At 41.6% G+C, this 25,122-nt stretch overlaps 1 protein-coding gene across 1 annotated transcript in view; it reads left to right on the plus strand.

Annotated features, from left to right (window-relative positions):
• ERBB4 (erb-b2 receptor tyrosine kinase 4) overlaps positions 1-25,122 on the plus strand; it is a 412,269-nt gene that overhangs the window by 170,469 nt on the left and 216,678 nt on the right. Inside the window, exon 4 of the mRNA XM_035891859.1 lies at positions 22,330-22,464. Within this exon, the coding sequence (XP_035747752.1) occupies positions 22,330-22,464 (135 nt within the window). The remainder of the gene's footprint in view (positions 1-22,329; positions 22,465-25,122) is intronic.

Here is a 25,122-nt window from a genome sequence, read left to right on the forward strand (position 1 = left end):
CAACAATTCTAGTCCTGACGTGCGGTGGTTTTTGTTCTGGCTTGTTATAAGAAACTACAAAGGAAGTAAGCCTGCCATTACAGAAATGGGGTGGCAGCAGGGAATATTAGAAAATGCTTCATGTTGGTAGAACTTTTCCAACTCAAAAAGAATCCAGACTTGGAAGGTCTTCAATTTTGCATGAAATACTGTGGAGGGCTGTGAATGCCACAGCAATGAAAGCTTAGCTTGTTTCTTTGCTTTAATTCAGAAAGAAAATGCCCAGGCACAGGGAATGAACTGTAACTAGAAGTAACAGAATTAACTGGGCACAGAAAAACTGTGGTAGGAAAATTTTTCAAATAATAAAGCCTGCCTAGGCTATGATATGGACTTCAGAAGTGTCAAAAATTCTTTGTCCCAATTTACTTGAATTTAGCCCAGAGAAAGTACTTTGGGAACAGACTGTTAGGAGTGTTTTGCAGGTGGCAGTGTGACGCAAACTCCAACTTGCGAATGGCCTTTCCATGCAACCCTGCGTGTGACGCCTGTGTGCATCCAAAGCAGGAACTTTTCATGTTCAGTCATGATGAACAGTTAATATTTGTTCTCTAGAAAAGCGCTTTTATGAACCATTAGGTAACACTTATTTTGTGTAGCCCATTCAACTGTAAAAAAAAAAAAAAAAAAAAAAAAAAAATCAAAAGCACTGTTCCAAGCATAGCATATTGAAAAAAGTAAATGTGTTGAGCACTGCCTCCGATGTCACCAGGTATGGTGTAATGCAGTCCTGAATCAGAGCCCACTTTCAGAACAAATGCAGGGAACATCCAGCATGAAAGCTGCTTTATTACAAGTATCTCTAAAGGGCAGCTGGCATTTATCCTGACGGAGTATCTTTTTTTTGAGTGGTGACTTGTGAGCTATCACAGAGAAGAATGAGTACATTGGAAGGCAAAAATATGTTCTTAAAGGGCAAAGCAAAAAATGTAAGGCTGAATTTGCAAATGCTGTAAATCAGCTTGGCTGATTATGATCCTCAGCCATGCTAAGGCCCCAGCAGTGATAAAATAAGGGCACGCAGGTGGTCCTGGTTTCAGAGATGCTGATTAAAGCTGCATTTTGGTGGCTTCCAGTGGGTCAGGTGGTAGCTAAGTCCTAGCAAGCCACAACAGTTGTCTCCTCAACTCTTTTATCTGGTGATAACCCTCAGTGGGCATATGGGAAAGGGAAGGGTAGGGCTGCCCTGGGAGTGCTATACCACACAAGGAATCCCCGTGAAAGAGGAATCTGGTACAAGATGATAACCTCCACTAGGACAGCCCTGGCAGCCAGAAGTGTTCAAGGGTGGCCTAGACACAGAGCAGAAGGTCTTAAAATAACTCTCTGTGCCTTGCAAACCAAAGTTCATTGCTTCCCAGCCTCGTGGTGTCAAGACCACAAAGTGTCAACTGTAACTGAAGTGCAAAAGCAGATTTTGAGGTTGGGGGAAAAAGTCAATCGTTATTGGTATTTAGCTATCCCTTTCCAATTTCACTGATGGTACCAGCTCTGGGGCATACGGGGAATGAGAAGGTGACTGGGTCTTTGTTAATTTTTATTTAAACTTCATTTTACATTGGAAAATGTCACTTTTTAAAGAGAATGTAATTTCTGGGAGAAACTTAACATCCCATGACCCTCGGAGGAATAGAAACCTCGATTAGAATAAGCGATATCAAGAGAGGAAATGGAGAATGCTGTATTGCATCTTCCAAGTGGCAAAGCACTGAGACCAGATGGCTTCAACTGAGTTTTACAAGTACTTAGAAGAACATCTGGTTCCTTGAATACATCAGCTGTTTCACCTCTTTCTCAGCTGCAATTAGTTACTAGTTTCTTGTGTTGCTACCTCTCTTACGCATAGTCCTAAACAAAGGATAAAACCAGTGTGCAAACCTTAACTACTTATGCCTGTGATTAATCAAGAAATTAAAATCTTACAAGTTACAATCAGCTTTATTTACTTCAGTCAGCTATAGCATTAGGAAAATGTGGTACATCACATATTGATAAAACTTGCTAAGAAGGGCCTTGTTTTGATGAGGAGGTGAGTTCCTGATGATATGCACACACATATTCTTGGCATTGCTGACATTTCAGGGGGCTATTTTAATTGCCTCAGAGTTTAAAATTTAATCTGAATTGTAGAGGGAGAAGGGTAATCCCACGTGGAAACTACTTTTTGTAGATTTTGAGCGTTTTCTCATGATCTTGTGATCCTGCAGCTCTAACTTCTTGCATTGTTCATCAGTGTGTACTATGAATTGAAAAGAAGAATGCTGAAAAGAGCTGGTGGTGTTAGAAATTACCTTGTAATGGTTCTTGTCACTAAAAGGTTGTCCTTTGTGGCCTTTGCACCAGAAACGCCATGGGCAGATTCCTGCCAGTTTTGACTTCTGGACTAGAAACCTCACAAGTCTGCCAAAACCAGTGTTAAGCAAAAAGCCTTATTGTGTCAAATACTGTAGCTGTAGCTTTCCTGCTTTAAAAGCGCTGTCTTCAATGATACTTGGAATGGATTTCAGATCTCCCTGGGCTGAAGTTTTGCTAAGTGAGTGTGTATAAAGGAGAAGGAAAAAATAGGACATTTTATGGGGTTTGAGTTTTATTTTTCTTCACTTTATTACCTAAAAACCTCTGGTCATAACTAAGTAGCTACACTGTTTGATCCAGGAGTCTTAGAAAGTAGGAATCAATGGGATCTTCACTCTGGAACTGCATCTGAGAGGCACGAGGAGAGGCAACGGTGCTTGCATGGTGAGCTGAAAGTATGCCGTTTTACAGGCAGGGGAAGAGAAACTGCAGCCATATTATTGACTCCAGCATCTGGGATGTGTTTCAGGGACTTCAGATTTTATCTTAGTCTTTCAAAGCTAACACTCTGCGTCCATTGATGCAGCTTCCACGAAATGCAGAGCCTGCACACAGTAGTGTTTCTGCATGAGCTGGTAGAGCTGGGTGCCTCAGTCATTTGGGTCTCTGCTCCCACTGCTGGGAACATACAGAGCAGAGGGAGGACTTGAGCATTGTGGCAAAGCTAGTTGAGTGCCAGCGCTCTTAGTTGGCCTCTGGCAACAGAGTGATGGCAAGAGAAGCAGCAAATTAGATGAAATAGCTTGTGTAATAGCTCTGTTGTGTGTCCATGTATTTTTGGCAGATGTGATCTGAATGGATCCTTTCTGTTACAATGTGTTGATCATGTAATCTGCCTGGATTACGAGAAGAGGAGGTGTTAGAATTTGAATTCTGTGGGTTTCCCCTGTCTGCATAATATAAATGTGGAGTCTTTCAAAGCTCTGAGTACCTGCACAACTGCCCTTTTCTCTCCCTCTCTGTTTTTGGGTATGCTCATGGGTATAAATAAACTAAAGAAAAATGTAACATTTGATTTTAAAGGCTTAGGTGTCATATGTGGCTTACATATTTGATAAAAGGCATGGGTTTGCATCCTTTGAAAAATATACTTTTAGCAGGGCTTACGAAGTTTTGGGGTTTTTTTGAGCAGTGGTATTTACTCTTTGAATACAGCAGAGATTACTAGATTATAAATAAAACCAGGAATTGATCCAACAATTTATGAAGGTAGCAACACTGGCATGTATAAGCGTGTTTCATCTAGTTCTTTTGTTACAGCAATAGTGACATCTTAAACTGGAGAGGTTTTGGCGGAGGTTGTCAAGCGCTAGGTGTTTCTTCATTTTGTTATTTCTCCATTAGGTTTTAATGACAACCTCTGGCACTTGTGACAGATGCCTTCCGTTTGCTACTCCAGAGAGCAGGCACACCCCTTGAGAGCTTGGCAAGACAAGAAAGTGGATCTGTGACAGGTGCTAGAGGAAAGGACATCATATCTATACCAAGGTTATCTCTATAATATGAATCCCATAGAGAAGTAAAGCTTTGGAAAAGACTGCTTGCCTGTGTTTACCAAAGATGGGCATTTAAGCCCATGCCTTAGGGTGCTGTCCTAAATAAACTAGTACTTGTGTCTTCTCATGTCATTTTACATCTTCAACAACTTTTAAATCAGATCAGATCCATTTATCTTTTTTTTACTTGCTTAGACTTTTTAGAAGAATGATTTTTCATTCTTCTCAGACAGCTGAGTTGGAAATGGACTTTTGAAGGATGATGGTCCTGCCAGTGATGGAGAAATATGAAGTGTCAGGGCCTGGTGATATATCTTCCAGTTAGTCTGGCTTTCTCTGTGGGAAGCTGGCAAAAGGCCAATTGCAATAAGCCCTGAAATATTCCCCAATGAGAGCCTGCGGCTCCACTGGAGTCCACTGAAAGTTCCCATCCCTGAGAAGAGGCACTGTGCTAGTGCGTCACTAGGCATGGTGTAAAATCCATCATAAATTAAAATACTGCGTGCTTTCCTAGATTTGTGAATGTGCTAAACGGTCAGAAACATTCAAGAACAGAATTAGAAGTCACTGAGAAAAGGGGACAGTTTCTAGAGCTCATTTTGACATATAAATTCACCAGTTCATTTTCTATCTGCATCAGATCTGAGCAGTTCTGAAATTCTGGTCTGCAAACTGATTGCCACTAAATAGTCAGCAACAGCTTTTAGGGAGAGGCAACTGAAACTTTCTATAGGTTTCACATCCCATAAACTTGCAAACTCTGTGGGATTTATCATTAACCAAGTTGGCATTTTAATGGAAACTGCTGCGTGCATAAAGAGATTAAAGTCCCTATAAAATGAACCACATTTAGTAAACATACTGAGGCATAACTGAAATCAAAACAAATCAACTCTTTTGTGGTGTAATAATATGCTACCTAGACCCTTTCTAGGTTTTTCTCCTTGATTATAGGCGTTATCTGCTTCATTAATTTAAGTACTATTATTGTATCAATCAAGTACTTTGCCAACTTCTAATTGCCAGGCTGAGAGCTGAGTCACTAAGTTATCTTGGCTAAGAAACAGTTCAGGAATGACAGTTATTTGGGTATTAATTTGTTTTCCTAAAGACCTTGATTATTTTAAAATTGACATGAGTTTCTTGTATTTTTATTTGCATTGGTACGTGTTTTTGTCCTTTAAATGGGTCACTCCATTTATTGCCCTTCAAGTCAATTTTGTGATACAGTAATGTACACAAGCACTGATACATTTCAGCAAATTAAAACTTCAGTGGTGGTAGAAATATTTTCAAGTGACCCAGGATGATTTTATATTTGTTTTGAATCAAAATACTGTAAAGAACATTTGAAATGGTAAGAGGGTGTGTTCCTCAGCTGCGCAAATAGGCAAGAGACCCAGTGGATCGAGCAGACAGAAAGACACGTACTTGATATAGCTGTGGCTTGGAGTAGTTCACAGCTGGGTTGATGCCCTGATGGTGTATCACTGTATTTTTTTTTTTAACATGATTTTATCTTTCAATCAAAATAACACAATAGATACTTTTGCTGATCACATTTAGCTAGAAGGTGGTGATAAAACCATTGCAGTGGAGTTAAATCTAGTTGTTATTTGAAGGGCATGGTGGCTGGTTGTGCTGATCATGGTATTCATTTCTGGTCCTTTGTGGAGTGATTGAAACTCCCATACGCTGAACTAGACAGTGAGAGACATTTCAGGTCGCCCACGTGGATTTCTCTGGTTTAAAGAGATACCCAAGCTCTTTTATGTGGGTATCTGAGACGTTCTGGTTTTCTCTTGAGCAGGAATTTACTTGCGCAAACAATCACAGCAAATAAATGAAAACATTTGGGAGCTACAGCAAAACATGTTTGCAGTCTTTGAGAAATCTCACTTGCATGGAGAATGAAGAAACCGTAAGCCTAAAAGTTAATTTTTCATGCAAGAGAATGGGTAAGGTTCATTACAAGTTTCATCCCTTACATGTTACCACTGTTCAGTACCACACAAAAGCCATACTCAATCCTAAATATTTACTGTAATAATTTGTATAATTAGGCAAGGTTTTGGTTATTACTGTTGCTTGTACAATACCATTTAAGAACCCTGAATGGATTTTATTCAGAAAGGTACTGACATATACACAGGGGTTTTTAGCAATTCATTGAGTCTTAAGCACAAGGTTAATTACACAGTGAATCAACAAACAAATGGAAACTTTTCTGAAGTCGGTACATCTTTCAGCAAATAAACAGCACAGTTAAAAGTTAGACTCTTCTCTCTTTCTTATGTATTTTTCAAGCAGTGAGGGAAGAGCACAGAAGAAATGCATCTGAACATCCTGTCCAGTTTCTGCTGTACCTCCTGTCTAGCCCAACAGGCTCTTCAGAAGAGCCTGGTGATATATTCATCCTGAACAAGCAGTCGTCGTACCCCTTAGCAACAGGAAGCACATGAAAAGTTCTCAGGGCAGGTTTACACTATTTCTCTTCAGGGTTTCTTTTTAGTTCAGTGTCTTGCTCGCTCAGGCTAAGAGCATTGTTTATTGAATGAACGATTTAAAATTACTGGAAAAAATTCTGAAGTAAAGAACAACATGGTTTTGGTATCCCTTATGTATAGAGTGCTATCTACTCCAACTTCTCTGCATCCAGGATACTTGCAGTGAATTAATTTCCGAGATAGGTATTACTGGAATAATAATAATAATAATAATAATAATAATATAGTGTAGGGAGTGCCTCAGAGGAAAAAGACTTCATCCTTGAATTTGCCTGTATGGAACATTGTTCTGTATTTTGTGGAATAATGACACATGCTGCTGATAAGCAAAACTTTCCTACATCAGCGGGATGTTGTTTTATCATTTTCTGATAGGCACAGTCAATTTGTGTATCCGTGTTCATAGCTGATTGATAGCCTACTATAACAGCTATACCAAGGGAAATGCTTTTGCCTATGGTGGCTTCTTTTTTATTGGATTTTTAAGCTACAAATTTAATATATCTCAGTTTCAATTAACAAAGTAAATATAAAACTGAGTTATGGGTTTAAAGGGAAAATGTACAGGAATCCCATGACTGAACAGAAGATCTAATTTTTTTTTTTCCTGCCTTGAGACATTTTAGTCTCCTGTTTATTCTTGACTGGCAAGAAACATTTCACATGGTAGAAAAGGTTAATTATTCCTGAAAAGGAATCAAAATCACCAAAGAAAAAATTGCTATATTTGTAATTATAGGTGGTTGTTTCATCATCATAAGGTTGTTCTGTGTATTTGATGTGTGGTCATATTCTTTGTCTGTCTTCTTGTAAATGAGTGCAGTAAGTACCTTTATGTTCTTTTCTTAGCTGAGATTTCTTTAAGACCCCTCCAAGTACCTTTATGCCATATAGTAGGTTTAATTTACAGTATGGCTGCTACTGTGGCCTACTGGCACTGCCCTTTTGAAGGATGCAAGTTCAAGTCTCAACAGGGCACGCTGAGAGTTAGATGCAGGTAGGAGCTGCCAGGACTTCTGATTTCTGTCTGCTTTGCCAAAGAGGTAAAATAGGGGATTTGGCTTCTGTGTAAGACGCAGTTACCAATTTACTGTGTGGTACAGGGAGAGTAAGCAGCATCTGGGAGAGTTCAGCCTGCTGCAGTGTTCGTGTCCACTATGGCACACGCTGTGCTTGGGAGAAGCAGCTGCTGTTTTAGCAGTTGCATTTCTCTGTGGAACCAGCTATCATCTCCATGTCAGATTTAGGCAACTGTGAACAGAAACTTCAGGTTCAAACTTGTTTGGACTTAAATCACCTCTTCCATAACTCAGAAGCAGGTGAAGAAGAGCAAGTGCAAGAGAGGTGTTAGCACCTGTGGCAGCGGCCGTCAGGTCCTGACAACACTGACAGCATACTCTTAGAGCTGCTCGGAGCTATATTTTGCATCCCAGACCAGTAAATGTGTGAATCCAGAGATCTCAGAGTGCCTGCTGGAGCCGTGAGTACTTTGTCCCTCTTGTGACAAGAGCTGGCAGGCAGTCAAGGACATTTTCTCCTCTGTTCATGTTACAGGAAGGGACAAGGCTTGAGCTAGCTCAGGCTGAACTGATGTTCACGCAGGTGGAGTGCTTTGCAAGAGATTGCGGAGGGAGATGAGCCTGAGCTGAGCTTACTTATCCAAATTCTTGCTCTGGCCCAACTCTTCCTTCCCCAAGTGTTTAGCTTACCCCCTCAGAGACAATCTCACGCAAGGCAAATTCTTTGGACAGATGGATAAAGTGGAGATGATGCCCTTTCTCTCTTGCATGTCCTCGGCTGGGAACTGTTTTGGTTGCAGCACGTGCAGTGCTGCTGTGCTAGGCCTGAGCACTGAGCCCCAATCATAAAGAACATACTTCCTATTGTCAGACCATAGTGTTTCCTTGGGAAGGGAGGATTAAGAATATTGTTTGTTGTCTGCAAAAATTCCTTCTACTTTTCTTAGCAATACTAAGCTCCCCTGGAAAGCACCTGGCAGCTTTTGAGAGAAAAACAACCAAACATATGAAAACTGGGGACGAGAGTTGGCAAAAGACGTGCACCCCACACAATGCCACAGTGGGAGTTTTGTTGAACCATTGAGTTGGTATTAAGTTGGAAGGCTGCTGAGACAGGAGACTGACACAGTCAGTAGTGGGAAAACTTTGCTTGCAAAAAACCCAGTGCCTTAAAAAGCCAAAAAAAAAGCCCCAAACCTGTAATTGAGTCCATAATTACCAACATGGTTTTAAGTGCATGTTGGTCCCATTCATCTGAGAGTAGTAGCTCTTTCCAAAATGCAGATACCACCAGTGCCACGTCCAGCCATCACTCAGACGTGCCTCTGCCTCTGCACATGGTACCTCTTGCTCTGGTACATCACATGTTACATGTTTTAGGAATTTCCCCTCTTTCTATGTGCAAGGAGATGGTTTTGATTTGTGCTAATGGTACTACCCAGAAGACCAAGTCGAAATTTATGCTGTGCCTCTTGGAGCCTTTTTTACTTCCCTCCTCTCCTGGGTTTGCTGGAGGCAGTCCTGCAAGCTGCTGTGCAATGGGTGTATGCTGTCCAGCCCACTGGTGGGGACGGCCAGTGATACTGCGCCACCATGTTGCCCCTCAGGCTTGGCTCCTAGTGGCATTTCTCCGCAAGTGCTTGTGTCTGCAGAGGCTGCTGGAACAGCAAACCCTGGAACAGATTTTGCTCACACCACAGTGCTCGGCCTACCTGCTCTTCCCCATCCCTTCCCTGCGAAGTGCCCTGTGGAGTTACCCGCCTTTCCTCTGTCCTCTTGTCTGGACTTGCTCTGCAGCACCAGGGTTCCCCAAATTACTGCAGGGCCCCTCACCCTGCAGGAGTAGGAATCTTAATTCAAGCTTGCAACAGGAAAATGACAGCTTTTAATAGGGTAGGTGAGACATCAGCGATGGCGTTTAACAAATTCCCTCTCTTCTCTCCTGGCGAGACGACTAGGCTTTTGCTGTCTTCTGTGGCTCAGAGAACAGGCAGAAATGTGCAGGGTGACACAGGAGAGGGTTCTTTGGCAGCAGCTCCCCTGTGGGTGCCACATGCTCCGTGGCAGAGGCTACGCTGGGGCAGGGGGAGGAAGGCTGCTTTCCTGCAGCACTCTGGGACCGACATGGCCGTGGCTGAGAGCCCCCAGTGCTGTTGCTCGTGTGCTTTTGGAGGGTGGGGTGGGGCAGGCAGGGAGGCTATGAGCAAGCCCCAAAGCCAGAAGAGCTTGAAGAAGAGCAGGGAGCTGGCATACAGGGAGGTTTGGGGTGGGAAGATTTTTCTAAACATAGGGAGACTCAAGGATGCAGCTTCTTGTAGCCACCAAAGTTTGTCAGACCTATGGAGGTGGACTGAAAGACAAGGCCTTCTTCGTTAGGAGACACCTAATGAGACACCTCACCTCTAATGAGGTGTGGGGAGGATTGTTTGGGAGCCCTTTTATTTTCATCTCCTGTTACCGTGTCCATGGAATTGGTTAGTTGCTCTGAGCACCTGCACGGATGCTCAGCCTGCAGGGAGCTGTGTCTGTGAGACTGGCTAGTAAATTTGACAGGCTTTTTATTTTCTTTATTTTCATTTAAACATTTACATCATATCTCATTGCCTTCTTTTGGCTGTAATTATAAATTCTGTGGAATTAAGAACCATTAAATTCATTGAGATTTCAGCCTTGGGAATTTGCCCAGAGGCACACAGCTTACAGGCCTTCACAAGGCCTGACTTTGCTGGAGTTGGCTCCCCCTCCCCTGCTTCATCCAAGCCTTTGTAAAAAGGAACCATCTTTTCAGTTGTGCTAGTTAATTGCTCTTGCCAGCCAACAGATGTTTTGTAGCCTTTGAAGACCAGGAATAGCCAGGTATGTAATTTCTGCAGCCTTACATTGACTACCTATGCAATTTGAGCAAGAAGCTCAAGAGAAAGACAAGCTATTAAAGCCAAATAAGTTATAATAGCTCAGAAGAATATGTTTTTCCACCTGTATTTGATTGGTTTAATATTCCTGTCCCTGTACCAACACTTATTCAGTTCTGGGGCACAGCACTCAGTGGACTGAGAGAGAAATTAACATTCAGGATCTCTCTTATGTTTATTTATTTATTTATAAACTGTGTCCGAGTTGCATTAACCTTAAAAGGCTACAGTTAGAAAAGCCACAAAGCTAACCACAGACAATGCAGGGGCAGAGATTTAGGCTTGACCCTACCAAGCCATAGCCCTGAAGCCGGGAGAACAGCTGCTTTGTTTTGCCCTCAGTGACTCTGTTCGCAGCCCATGGTCTGCTGGTGTGCTCACCCTCTCTTGTGTAGGGTTTTTTGGGAAGCTCTGGCAAAAAATTACTAAGACTCATTCTTAATACTAGGTCTAGCAGTTAGTACGACAGAATTGGTGGGTCTGAGCGTTTACTCTTCCCTCCTGTTGTCTACATTATTAAAAATGATCTCACTGAAATAAATATCATCAATCAGTGCCAGCTGCAGTTTAGCTAGAGTGTAGACAAGGACAAACTGTGCGCTTTCGCTGCCTGCAGACAGAAGCTGTTTGGACTAGTTTAACTGCAGAGCGGTAAAGTGCTGGAAGCAAATGGATCCTTTTTCCAGGTAGAAAGTGTATTCTGCTATCAAATATGACAAGGAGAGCAACCCTCATTCCTGCCAAGGTTGCATGGTGGTGTGGTTTAACCCGGCAGGCAGCTAAACACCACACAGTGCACAACGCATGGGTACAGAGGAGAAATGAGTTAGAAAAGGGACTGTCCACCATGTGACAAGCCACTACTGGGAGCAGAGTATGTCCTCTGTTAATGGAGGCATAGATCTCATGGCAGTTTTACTTCCATGTCACTCCAGACCACAGCATCGCTTTTGATCTACTGCATCATAACTGAGAGCAGCTGGGGTTCAATGCAATTCATCTGCTCGGAAAAGAAAGAGGTGTGTCAGGAGAATGTTTGCAACCATGTTGGTTACAATCAAAATATTGATGGAAAGAAAGAATATGTTTTCGTTGTGGCTTTTAAGAAGCTAGATGTGTAGGATGAGGCATTTATAAAATTAGGATTGATGGGAGATGAGAAGGGCTCATATTTAAGAGCAGGCAGAAGAACTGGAGAACACTTGAGGAGAGAGATGGTAGTCTTAAAAAAGTGAATGAACTACCCCTTGTGCTTCGGACCTTGTCACCTGTTGCTTTAGCTCCCACTGTCCAAAGTGGTTCCTCGGCATGAATTCACACTTGCTTATTTGCCTCACCTAAGCATCTGGTTTGAGGTTAATAGTTTAGGGAAAAATATCCTGAATTCTGATTTTTTTTTTTTTTATGTAACAGTTGCATTTTAGTTGTTGCCACTGTTTCACTATTGCCTTATAAAGGATGTGGTCAAACATGATGATCACAGAAAGCATGTGAGTTTTGGGGAGGGAGAACAGTTAGCAGGAACGTGTTGGCTGTGTTTCCACAGAGTCAGCGGCTCAGCAGCATGGACAGGTTCCCTGACATCCCGTCAGATTTGAAACGTGAATTAAGTGTGCATGCAAAAGCAAGAAGCAGGACTGACAGTGACCTCTTAACAATTATAGAAGTAAAAGGGGAAAAAAAAGTGAGTTGGAATACTTGAGGCTCAGGCCTTATCAAACGCATTAACTTACAAAGAAGGCCTTACTGATAGCTGTGATTAACATGCGTATTCCTCAGTTTACTTTACAGGCCTTCTTTTGGCCGTCCCCAGACACAGTGCTGGGAGGGCAAGCATAATCCAAGGTCCTTACAGCTCGTAGGAGCCAGAGAAGAGTCACTTCACAGCCCTCTGTGTGGGAGGAGGATTTTCAGCATGTCATTCACACAGTTTCGGTACAGGAGTGCCAGGGAAAGGCACAGCCACTTCCCACCTCAGACAAATTTCAATTAAAATTCCTCTTCGAAGAGTCGACACCGTATCTCAGGAGAGGTTAACAACGTGGCATAGAAATGTGAGAGTGTACTTGAACAGATCCCATATAGAAATTTTAAGCTCAGCGGACACAGACTCCTCTTTCGAGCCCAGGAAAAAGATTAGTTAGGTTATGCAATTGCTGGAGCTGGCATAAAACCAGCTGCATGCCAATTACCAGCCTGTATGCAAATGCTTGTACTGAAATGCAGGATGCAGCTGGACGTGGGTCTGGGCACCCTTCCAGGATTATTCCAAGCCACATTATGACAGTTTTGAAAGGGAACGGCTCTATGGAGCCAGTAATTTTTTACAGCCTTTCAGAAAATGGAGGAAATTACCACTACATCCAGATCTTAACTATTTTTTTTTTTCAAAGGGAGAAGGAATTTCTGCATGTTGATGCCAATCAGGATGTACTTGAGGCACTTAAGCTCCAAGACAGAAGACCATCAGTCTGTTTACCAAGTGCATGGCCTGAGTGCCAGATGTGCTTGGGATAGAAAACAGGCTTCTTGAATTTGTCAGTGGTTGTAAGAAAAGAATTGAAAAATGTACCACCAGATAATGCCAGGGTTGAAGCTCCTAGGGATGCTGCATGGAAACCCTGCTGCATTCAGATGCCCCTGGCCCCACCGAGGTTTCTGTTCCTACTGCTGCTTGACTTCCGTGTGGAAAGCCTGCTTGGAAAGGGTGCAGCAACAATGGCAGACAAACTGCCATGCAACATTTACTCACAAGATACCTCTTACAAAGAGCTGAATCCAGGAGAATGGGACGCAGTAGTCTCACAGTTACATATCTCAGCAGATGGAAAAGATAAATTGAGAGCTGCCACCAGCAGACATGAAACATTACAGGTTTGATCAAAATATTATATAGCAAATGTCCTGACAAGGAGAGGCATTTAAAATGCTTGTGTCTGTGTTGGCAACACAGAATTGAATCAGTTAAAGTATGTAGCTTCATCCTGGGTGGAGAAATTATATGAACATCCTATGAGGAGAGAACTTTGTAAAAAGTTTAGGGGAAAAAATAAAAATAAGTACTCTCAGTGCCATTTCTCAAATTTAGCCTATGCAGGTGATACGACATGTAAGGTAGTCTTCAGTGGGGAGCTGGATTACCTAAGGGTTCAGTTTGGCTCAGTGGACCTCATACCTATTAGGTGGCTCCGAGCACCAGCTTCTACTTTTTCTGGCCCGGAATAGGATGCTTTCTCCATTGCCACCCTGTGTTTCTTCATACTCCCTTGACTGTTGGCTGCTTGCCCTTGAGATCAGGGAAGGAAGGAGGTGGGATAAGTCCCTGTCGGAGCAGCAGGACAGTCAGGTTTAGGTCCCACGATCATACACCAGGACTCTGAACTAGCAGAACAGCTTGTCATAGGTGAAGGAGGATGGTTGAAGGATCAGTCTGCAGTCTTACCCCCAGGAAGCCTGTAAAGTTTGTGAGGAATCTGCAGCCAGTGGAAACATCGTGGACACACTAGGAAACTCTGCTTGAGGCCACTTGTGTTGTAGGGCCAGCAAATAAACATACTGCCCCTCGGGGGCAGAAACCATTCATCTGGAGAAACTCTTCAATCGCAGCAAAAGCTCTAGAGAAGTTATGAGGAAAAATGAGTGTGAAACCATCATGGTGAGCCAGGTAGGGTGGCTTGGTTGTGCATTGTTGCTGCAGCTTTGCAGAGACTGATCAGTGTGACAGATAGTTGTTGTAGCTATAGGGCATAGGTAGCATTTCAAGAGGGCAGAAGTGACACAAAGGTCTGTTCAGTCTTCGCTAAACAAATTTGGAGGATTCCTAACACAGAGAGCGGGGGGTGTGTCATGAAAGACTGCAAGGCAAGTGCTGATACAGCTGCTCTGGGTTATTGCACCAGATTATGTCCCACAGAATGCTTGCTATTAATGACGACTAGACAGCAGAAATGAATTCCCGTACTGGGGTATCCATCAGAGCCTCCAGGCATTCTGAAGCCCACTAGGACACCAGGGAGACTTTGTTTGCCCTGTTGGTGCACCCAGTGTGCTGCCCATCATCTCTCCTTCTGCACCTTCTGCTGGCTTTCTGTCAAAGAATAAGAAGAGAGATTATTTCCTTCGGATTTGGCAGGTTTTGGTAGCTTTGGAATAATCAGATGCCCACAGCTGTGCTTCCTTGCTAAAGTCCATACTCAGAGGTGTGGTTTTTGGAACAGATGAAAGGTAAGCACTGCCAAGTAATGGTGTGTTTTCAGAGGGCTCGCTGAAGAGTCGCGTACCAGTGCACTGCAGAAACAGCTCGCCTCCTTCTGAACGCCAGTCACTGCTAATCGGGATGCAGGTATCCCCGTCAGGTAGTGCTGTGCTACCTGAATGTTAAGTCATGGCTCCTGTGAATGAAATGACTGCTCATTTCTGACTCTTGGCATATTGCTGCTCTTATTGAGCTCAAGAGTGTGCCTTCTGGGGTGAGCTAGCGATGTGTCATGCTCTCCATAGGCAGTAATTTGAAACTCATCAGTGATTCATTACAGTGACTTAAATGAATACAGTTTTCTTTTTGCTAACAAAAATCAAAAGATCGAAGGGCAACAGTTCTTTCATACTGAAAGCAGTAATGGTTCTTAGTCCAGATGTCCCCTTTGCATGAAATCGGGGACAGCGACGGTGACACAGGTTCTGTATTTCAAATACTGTAGCACTTATTTATATACGCATGTGACATGCTTTTAAATATATATTATCTTCCATCTGGGTGTTTTGCATCACCAAATGCTAATCAGTAGGTAAAAGTTTAAAATTAAGTATGGTTTTATAAAAATGGAGAGAATGGATTGCTTATAGAGTGTACTGTTGGTAGTAAATGATTAATAATCATAGAAGAACAAAATAATTCAGGTTGGAAGGGATCTCTGGCAGTCATCTGGTCCAATCTTTTTCTCAGAGCAGAACTAACTTTAGACAAGGATCAAGTTTGTTGTTTATGAAAATCTCTAGAGATGGAAGTGGATAGCACCACTTCTCTGGTCAGTCTGCTCCTGAGCTTAACCACTCTTGCTGTGAAGAATTTTTTTCTGATGTCTGATCAGTGTTTCCCATGTTGCAGCTTGTGCCCGTTACCTCTTGTCCTTAAGCTGTGCACTTCTGAGAAGAGTCTGGCTCTGTGTTCCCCTACAACCCTCCTGTAGGTAGAGGCAGTCTGCAGTTAGGTGTCCCCCCTCCCCAGTCATCTCTTCTTCAGGACAGACCAGCCCAGCTCCTCTCACCTCTCCTCATATAACAAGTCCACCAGCCTCTAACCGCCATAGTAGTACCATAGAGGATGGTCCAGGTCCTTCCCTGGACTCTCCTGTAGTTTGGCAACAACTGTGTTGCACTGGGGTGCCCCTAATGGACTCAGTGCTTCAGAGGCACCTTCATGAGTGCCCAGCAGATGGGCATCATCACCTCTCTCACCTGCTGGCTCTGCTTCTGCAGCTCCCTGTGTGATCACCCTCGATCACTGCATGGGTGACTCATGTCCATCTTACCACCCACAAGGACCTCCAGGCCCTTTTTCTGCCTCTCTTCCTGATTTGAAGAAACCCACAGGAAGCCATGTGGATTGTTACAATGTTATGTTTTATGTCTGCTAATCTACCTGTCACCCTCCAAATTATATTAAGAAAACAGTAAGTCAAGCACTTGGCTGCTAACATCAGGATCAGAATTTGACTGGACAAAGAAGTGAGGCAATTAGCATCTCCTTCTGAAAATTAATATCCCTGTAACAGAGTCAACATATTACATGAACACTCCTCACCTGCAAAGTCAAGAGGGTCAAACAGCTTTCAAAAGCTAGTGATGGGAAAAGAAGCAAACAAATGAGGTGGGTAACATTGTAAACAGCTACTGCTGCTTCTGCTGTTTAAGTCCGCAAAGCAAATGCCAGTGCTAGGGCTGGTCATACAGCTTTATGTCTACACTGTTGTTAATTAACATCAAGGATATGTGATGCTGATGGCTGGTGTATGGTTAACAAAAGTAATATTGGTTGGAATCAGTACATCTTTTTATTCTTTGTTGTCAAAGTAGAGTAATTATTACAGGAGCAGTAAGCCTCCTCCACAGCGGAGGGGAAGGAGATGATTTCAGTGTAAACCTGGGCCTAAACACTTTAGGGAATCAAGATCCAAGTAAGCAGGAACTGCTGTCATCATTGCAAGATGGGTTAAATTGGGCAGCTGCTAGGACAAGTGAATTTAGCTGGATTATGTTTCTTTTAGCACAAGCCAAGTGTGTTGAGTGAAAAAAATTATACTTAAGAACAGGACTGTTTCTTGTAAAAAGAAGCACAACTTAAATTGAACTTATACTCAACTGTTTTCTTCCCTTTTGGATGAGTGAGGGTTGATTCATCTGTTTCTACTCTCTTCCATAGTATTTTGGATTACTTTCTCCATGTACTGAACCCTTTGGGGCCATGTAGCTGCATTTTATGTGCCCAATGGTCTCAGTAACTGCTCAGGGTGCAAGTGAAATGGGGCCCATTTGCCCGACACAGACTTGCACACTCACTTGCACTTCCCCAAGCATCAGGTAGTCATGGAACATGTATTGTAAATCTGGCATGTTTACCACAAAGGGCTGGGATAATTTGCAGTGTTGTTTCCTTTTACAAAGTAACCAGCTAAATGATTTGGTGTCTGATATTTAATAAGGCCGTGAGAAGGAAGAAGTCAGGACATGCACAGGCAGAGGAATAATCTGAGCAAATACAAATGTCTTCTTTGACTTGGTTTAATATGGCTGAACCCATTCACAAAACAGATATTCCCTTTGGGGAGATTGCTAAACAAAGAGTTGACCAGAGCCTGTTGATCTTTAATGAAGTAGCTAAATGGCTCACAAGGACCCTGGGAGCCCATCTTCACGCACGTTTGCGGTGAAATGGTAAAAAGGGTACCCCATCAAACTCAGCGAAAGGTAATCAAATAACTCCATTTTTATTTAAGCAGGTAGGTTTAAAATAGGTAGCTGGATTTGGAAGATCTATGCTCAGGTGCTACAATCCAGTGTTCTTAGTTATTGAGCAGTTGGAACTACAGACCCACAGGCTGCACATAACACTGATTGCTTTTGATAGAAATAAAGAATATCTTGCTGTTACCATCAAACCTTGAAACTGACTTCCAGCTAATGACCCAAATAATCTTTACTTGAAATTGTATAATTGAGATCGAAGGCTGTCTGAGGCTTCTAGCTGGTACACAGATTCCACATCCATGAGCTTTTGAGTGTGGTCATTGAGCTGAAATGGAGAAGGTTAAAACTCTCATTTTCATTACCAAGCTCCCCCCATCTCCCAACACAAATGTGACATTTCAATTTTACACAGTCCAATTCTTCTTAAATCATCTGTATAAAAACTTCAGATCTTGATTGATGATGGATGAGCTATTGTCTCCTAAAGCACCCAGTTCTCATTACCCTTTAAGACATAGCTTATTAATGATGGACCTGAAGTGCTTTCCCAGTGGGTCATCAGCAATCAACTGTGCTAAGAGATCAAAAGACTTGGTTTGGCACGAAATTTCCAGGCCAAAGCCATTTTTGGATAACGTGTTCAGCTTCTTAGGTGAAATATGACAGTGTTTCATAAGTGATACAGTATCTGAAAACAGATCCCCATCACCTGGGTGGTGATGGCGAAGATGCAGCACTGTCAGCATGCAAAGATGCTTCAGCTCTAATGGAGGATGACCTTGGAAATTAAGGTATCATCAACATGCATTATATAATCTGTTTGGGCAGAGTATACCTGTATGTGGTGTAGCATAAAAGACAGCTGTTTCCTTAGCAGACAGTCAGCCTGGAAGGTATAAGATATCTTCCGTTTTGCTTTTGAAGTGGTTACAGTGGACATGCCCCACAGTTTTTCCTAATTAACTGCTTCCCCTTTCTCTGCCCACTTTAGACCTAGTTCTTTTTCCTCTCTCTAAGCCTTCTTCCAATTCATCATGCCAGCTGGCTTCATAGCTCCAGAGAAGAGCTTTCAATTTGCAACCTTGAATAGCAATAGCAATTTTATAACAATTTTAGAACCAGATTCTACTGCTAAATAGATGCCTACAGCTCCCACTGCCTATCAACACACATGAGTTACTTGCATTTCAGGACGCGTTGCAGAATATGAACATGTTTTGCCAATTTAATCCGTATTAGAAATTAGATAACAGGCCATAAGGGATTACATAGCACTCAAGAAAAAGTCAGCTGAAGAAAATGCCTTTTTAACAGATGGATGAAGAAGAGTTCTTTCCATCTCCAGTCTAAACGGACAACACGCAGAGCTAGTGTCCCTTTGCCTTTTTTGCAGTGATCTTAAGCTTCTGGTGGCTGGTGATGCATTTTCACTGATTCCAGTCAAACTCATTGTATGAGAATAGATGTTATGAATTTAGCCCCTTTTTGAACTTAGCAGACTAAGTATAAATTGTGTGTGATGTACCTATCTGTGTTCCATGGCACTTTACGGAAAGTTTAAGATACTTACATTCCATGATTGCCGGAGACATATATGTTTCCATTTCTCCTGTTAGTATTGTAAATATTGTATGGTAGGTTACCAAAGTTATGTGGTAATGGTTCTGCTTCATCACTGGGCTAATGGAAGCAAGAAAATAGTAGATATAAAAGATAATACATTTCTGATTTAGCTTCCTGAATAAATAACCATTTAATAGAATTTTAATAATATGCAGATATAAGTTCATTTGGCAGCAATAAGCAAAATAATGACAGAAGTCAGTGGTGAGTGCACTTGCTGATTTATTTTCATATAAGTTTGGTTACAGAATTGTACTGCTGTTAAGCCAGCAAAGTAGTTCTAATAAGGAAGATGGTAAGATTTTTCATTCACTTCAGAATCGAGTGGCAAAAGACCTTGGAGCTACTCCTTCTCTCAGAGCATCAGCTGCAGCCCTGGTACCAAAATGAGAGATCATGGTACTCTTAAGTGTGGCCATCAGTACTTTACGGGAAGGCATCCAAAATTGTCTGGCACCTTTAGGAACTCTTTTGCCAATGAAAGCTAGTGGGACTTGTGCTTCAAAATCCCCTTTTGTAACTCCGTGTCCCTGAGCAGCATAGAAGTCCAAGGGTAATGTTTGCTGCCAGCATGGCATGGTAGGTGTTTCAGGCAACAGTTGATAGAGCCGAGTGCTCTGCCTCCTGTCCACTGTGTGCAGTCCTTTTTAGTGCTGCTTTGGCAGGAACTAGCTACTTTCTTCACAGTAGAAATCACAAAATTCACTAGGGGACTTGTCATTCTCTTTCCTGTTCCATCCTCGGAAAGCGTTCTGCAAAGAGGCACCTCAGGTGTTGCACGCAGAAGAAAGCTCTTTTTGCCTAGCTTCCTTTGCTAGCTCATCTGCATAGGCAGAGATGCCTGCCTTTCTCCTCCTGTTTATTGTTTAACTTTATCTCTCACTTTCAGTGCTGTAAATTAAAATGAGATGATGACTTTATGATGATGAGTTCATTATACAGTAACTCTATTGTATATTGATTACATTTGTGCTTCATTTGCTTAACATGTAACAGGGTTTATTAGGTCTTTCCAGGCATTATTCTTGCTAAGAGAAGGTGGAGAAGTGCAAAATGCATTTGAGTTTAAGTCAGTGAAGCCAATGCACCTGTGCTGATTTACACATGCTGAGGACTCAGCGTAAAGGAAACTAGGATAGCAGGTTGGAACAGGAAGATAGAAAATGAATGAATCTGGATCCCACAGAGCAGGAATAGTCAAGCACAAGTACTTTAAAGATTGTACTAAACTTTGAACTCAGGGTTATTTAATACCTGTAAGAGCCCATCTTTGATATTATTACTCTGGTTTATTAGTGCCTCACCGCATGAATAGACCTGTAAACTTTAATCCTGTCACCTGTGACAAATGGTACAGTGCAGAGCAAGTAAAGATACTGCATTATGGTTTTCAGGAAGGGCAGCAGAAACAACGTTTATTACTCAGTGGTGAGGGAAGCCAGAGTATTTTCCATGTTTGCTTTTAGTAAATTGCAAGGAAAGCTGTCAGCTTTCCTTGAGGGGACACTTTCTGGTTACTTTTATGCTCCAAAAAGTCTTTCTCCACAAATTGGAACTATTAGGATTACTTCTAGAGTGAGATGCTGCCTGCTATACAAAAATGCATCAAAGTTCCTAGCTTAAAAGAAAATTTGATAGGTATTGTCGTGAGAGAATGCTCTAAAAAACAGAAATTATGCCAGTGGCAGGTGTTCAGATGTACCAACTGATAGTGACACTATTTGGAATCGTGTGCACGTGTTTAAGAAGCTATGAATGTAGATTTTACAGTTTTCCGTGGCTTGTTAGATGTTATTTTTAATCAAAACCTGGGCCATAATGGATTAGATAATCCTGTATAGTTGGGACAACACAGAGAAATCATCACTAGTCATGTTTTCAAGTGTTCTTCTAAGTCCCACTTTTTCCCCAGAACAGAATTGCTAACAGATGCTGTATGGGTTTTTTCAGGGATCATAAGAATATCATACAGACAGATCATTGCTATATCTCTAATCTGGACTCTCTTCTGTGTAGGATTATTATTATTGTTTTCATTTTTAAGCCCCTTTTCAGTGAAAAGCCAAGCTTTTAAACCAGAGGTTTCTAAGAAATAGTAATACTCTGAGATGATTAATATGGTGGAAGGATGTATGTACAGATTATCCTTATTTAATACGTTCTTTTCTTGGGGGCTACCTCCTCTATGTGCCATGGCCTATAAACCCTGACGTTTTTTAAAAAATATGCAGTAATTCCTCCCTTGTTGTTTATTAACATTAGCATTCCCACTACAGCTTTTAAAGGTTTTCCTGGGAGATGAGGACTATCAGACGACCTTAATGATTGCTACCACAGTCAAGATTTACTCTTAATGTCTCTGTGAGAAGTGTGACACTCCTGGCTGTATAAGCAGCACTTAATGTCATTCTAAGGTGCCATTAGTAACTAACCTTCAGCATTTCTTTGCTGAGGCTTGAATCTCTGACACGAAGCTGTGCAGGAGGTTTTAGCTGTGTAGCTCCTGTTAACTTTAATGAAAGTCACATGGATTGTCCTTTGCTTTGAAAATAGAGCCAGGTTAAGAAAAGAAGTTGTGAATTTGAACAAGAGTTTAGAGGGTTAAAAAAAAAAGTTATTGCTCCAGAGGAAACCCTGGTGCTACAACCAACAACTGTAAGATCATTTTCATGTTGAGATTTGAAAATCAAGTCTTTAGAGATAGGGGAACAAGACATTATTTTTAAACCAACTGATATAAACATGAAAATTAAAAAAAACAACAACAAACAAACAACTTTTATCTGTTCAGAAACCACCTCCCATTGACACAAAGCTTCCAGCAAAGTTTGTCAATCATGGGTTTGATGATAGTACTTGAGATTTGGATCATAGATGTTGAGTATTTTGGATCATGGTATTACAGCAGCACACTCTGATCAGAAAACATGCTTTTCCAGACATCATGATGACTGAACCCTTCTCATGTACTGTGGGCCCAGAAAATTCCTACCCCAGTGGAGCACGTTAGTTTATTGTATGTTTTAAGTGTTCATAATTATTAATTAAATACAGCATAGTGTGGCTGATTGCTTGTGTTTTTAGTCAGTTAAGTCTTGAATGTTATTTTACCCACAAGTAACAGTACTGTTCTATACTTGATTACATGGGAACAACAGGTAAACCCAATAACTCATCTAGCAACTGTGTGGCTGGCTTCATCAGGTTTCTTCTGCATATAAATAAATGGTTCCTGTTTACAAATACTGTAAGCTACTTGCCCTCCAGTTTTCAGAGTATTAAGTGAGATTACAGTGAGAATTTTTGGCATTTAAATTTCATGCCGTCTCTCTCCAATACACAAAGCAGCAATAGATTTAATCAGCTGTATGTCTAAAGTCTTACAAGTATGTTCTCTTGTTCTTTTATGCAGAAATACTGAATGGAGGAGTGTATGTTGGCCAGAACAAATTTCTTTGCTTCGCAGACACCATTCATTGGCAAGATATCGTGCGTAACCCCTGGGCCTCCAACTTCACTTTGGTTCCAACAAATGGCAGCTCGGGATGTAAGTACCAGCTTTATTCTTAGCCTTGTCATCCACTCAGAATGAAACAGTATAAATATGACCAAAAGTTTTCCCTGATCCTCTGTTATGGAGAATTGTATTTGTAAATTTTCCCCTTACACTGCATTCTTCAAAGTTTGTACTCTGCTTGTAGGAACACTTGGTCTAATCTTAAAAACACTTTGTCTGTAGAGAATATTTGTGAACATCATACATTTCCTGAATTTCCTCTCATCTGTTTTCTCTCTTCTGCATATTCTTTTTTCTGTTTATTGGTAAAGCCACTGTGCTGCCGTGGAAGCACAGACGTTATTGTTTGCTTTGTGTTTGTTCCTGCTGTTCAGTCTGGTCCTTGAATCACAATGGTCTGTCTATGGCATCATAATTAGCTGTTGGAGTAATTATGGTACAAGCACACAGATACTCTGACTTAAGATGAGAAATGAACCTTGAAGAAATAGTTAAGCTGTTGTCTTGTGTGTATCTGTGAAGAAAGAGAGAGAATTTGCAGAGGCTGGCGTGTTCATCACAATATAGCCAATACTTATATGTTTTGAATATGTTCTCTCTATTTTAATGCTCTTGATTTCAAGCTTGGATCATCTGTGTACTTTGATTAATTTGCCTGATCATAGAATCATAGAATCGTTTAGGTTGGAAAGGACTTTTAAGATCATCAAGTTCAACTGTTAACCTAGCACTACCAAGTCCACCACTAAACCATGTCCCTAAGCACCACATCTACCTGTCTTTTAAATACCTTAAGGGATGAGGAAAACAGCTTGGTGAGCACTTCCACCAGCTCATTTTTCTATTTCCCTACCCTAGAGTTACTCACCTTCAGTAGTATTTTGATGATTCTTGCAGCAATAATGAATTCTAGTGAATGGCGGTGACAGTGCTACAAAGTGTTTAGGCAAAATATTCAATAATATAGTCAAGTCCATTCAGAATTAATACCATGCTATTAAACAGTACCCTCAGGATGTATCAACGTTGAAATTCAGGTATAGGCTGGGAGGAAGTTTATATCTGATGTCAGGAGTGACACCACAGCAGACATATTATTCTGAGCATTCTGGATATAGGGACATTCTGGATTGCTTACCATATCCTATATGCTTACCATATCCGTTTCTCAAGGGTGTATAAATAACTGATTGCCTCTTTAGTTTCCACTACAGCCAAGAAACAACTTGAGTTCTTCAGTGCATGTTAGGAATTCAGAAAAAAAAAAAATTAGACTCTGGGTAAAGACCATTGAAAGAGTCCCCATAATTTCTAAGCAGCAACTTGTTTTTAACCAAGTGCTTTGTGGTATAATAGATTTTATATAAGGCTGACTTGCTTTTGTATGTCTCACCTGCTACCCTCAAAACCAGAGCACAGCTACTTGAGATACAGCTTCCTCCAGGAGCCTGCCAAACTCCACTTCTCAATCTTCCAATGCCGGAGCTGAGGCTCCTCTCTTCTGCCTTCTGGCTGGAAATCTGACATAGTTCTAATGTAGACAGCTATCTTATTTTCATATTAAAAACCCCTCATCACTGGTGATGATCAGTTCTAAGCAGAACTGATAAAACCTTTGAAGGTTAGGGAATGCCTGTACCCTTTTGTGAGTCATTACTTCAACAAGAAAAAGACTTGGTTGTTACTCTGTTTTGTTCTGTTACTGGGTTTTCTTTTAACCTTTGCCAGTTCTTCAAGACAAATGCTTCTGCAACACCAAGGCAATAAGCTCTTTTAAAAAAACAGCCAACATCAGTACTGTCTTTTTGAGCTGACAAAAGTTTTACTGGTGACTTCAGAGGAATCGGAACAAGATCAGTACTGAGTACTTTTTGGAATCACACCCTGAAAGTAATAAAGTAATTAGCTCCCACAGCAAGATGAAAGAATATAAGTACCTAAGTCCAGCTTTCTTAAAACATTTTTTCATTCTTTTTGAGTTGTTTTGAAACATAGGGAAGGAACAATTTGTGCTTTGCTATTTGTGCTTGATAAACTTGATAAACAGCATTATTTCAATGATGACTGAGAGGTATGTACCAAGGCAGCTTCGTTAAGGTAGCCACCCAAATTTTACTTTATTTTTCCTTACTTGGGATGAAGCAGAGCCCAGTTGGACTGTATTTAATGTAATAAACATAAGTTGTCTTCTCCAAGAAATTAGATTCCATCTCAATACTATTTGTGAGTCCTGTGAAATCTGATTAAACTAGCTAATCCGAACCATTTCTGTCTCCACAGCTTAGGTGAAAATCTAAACCCTGTTTTACAGAAACCCAACAAATGGCTAAAATGGTTTAACAAAGGAATCATAGAATCATTTGGTTGGAAAAGGCCTTTAAGATCATCAAGTCCAACTGTACCTGTCCACTACTAAACCATGTCTCTCAGGCCTTAGTTCTCTGGATCCTCCCTCCAGCCCTTCTTATAAATGGGCATCACATTTGCCAACCTCCAGCCCAGGGGAACTTCCCCAGTCATCCAGGACTGCTAATAGATGATGGAAAGGGGCTTGGTGAGCTCCTCTGCCAGTTCCCTCAGTACCCTTGGGTGGACCCCATCTGGCCCGATGGACTTGTGTATGTCTAATTGGCTGAGCAGGTCACTAACCATTTCCTCTTGGATCATGGGAGCTTTGTTCTGCTCCCC

Source organism: Egretta garzetta, unplaced genomic scaffold, assembly GCF_000687185.1.
Source record: "Egretta garzetta isolate BGI_Z169 unplaced genomic scaffold, ASM68718v1 scaffold230, whole genome shotgun sequence".
Classification (NCBI taxonomy): Eukaryota; Metazoa; Chordata; class Aves; order Pelecaniformes; family Ardeidae; genus Egretta; species Egretta garzetta.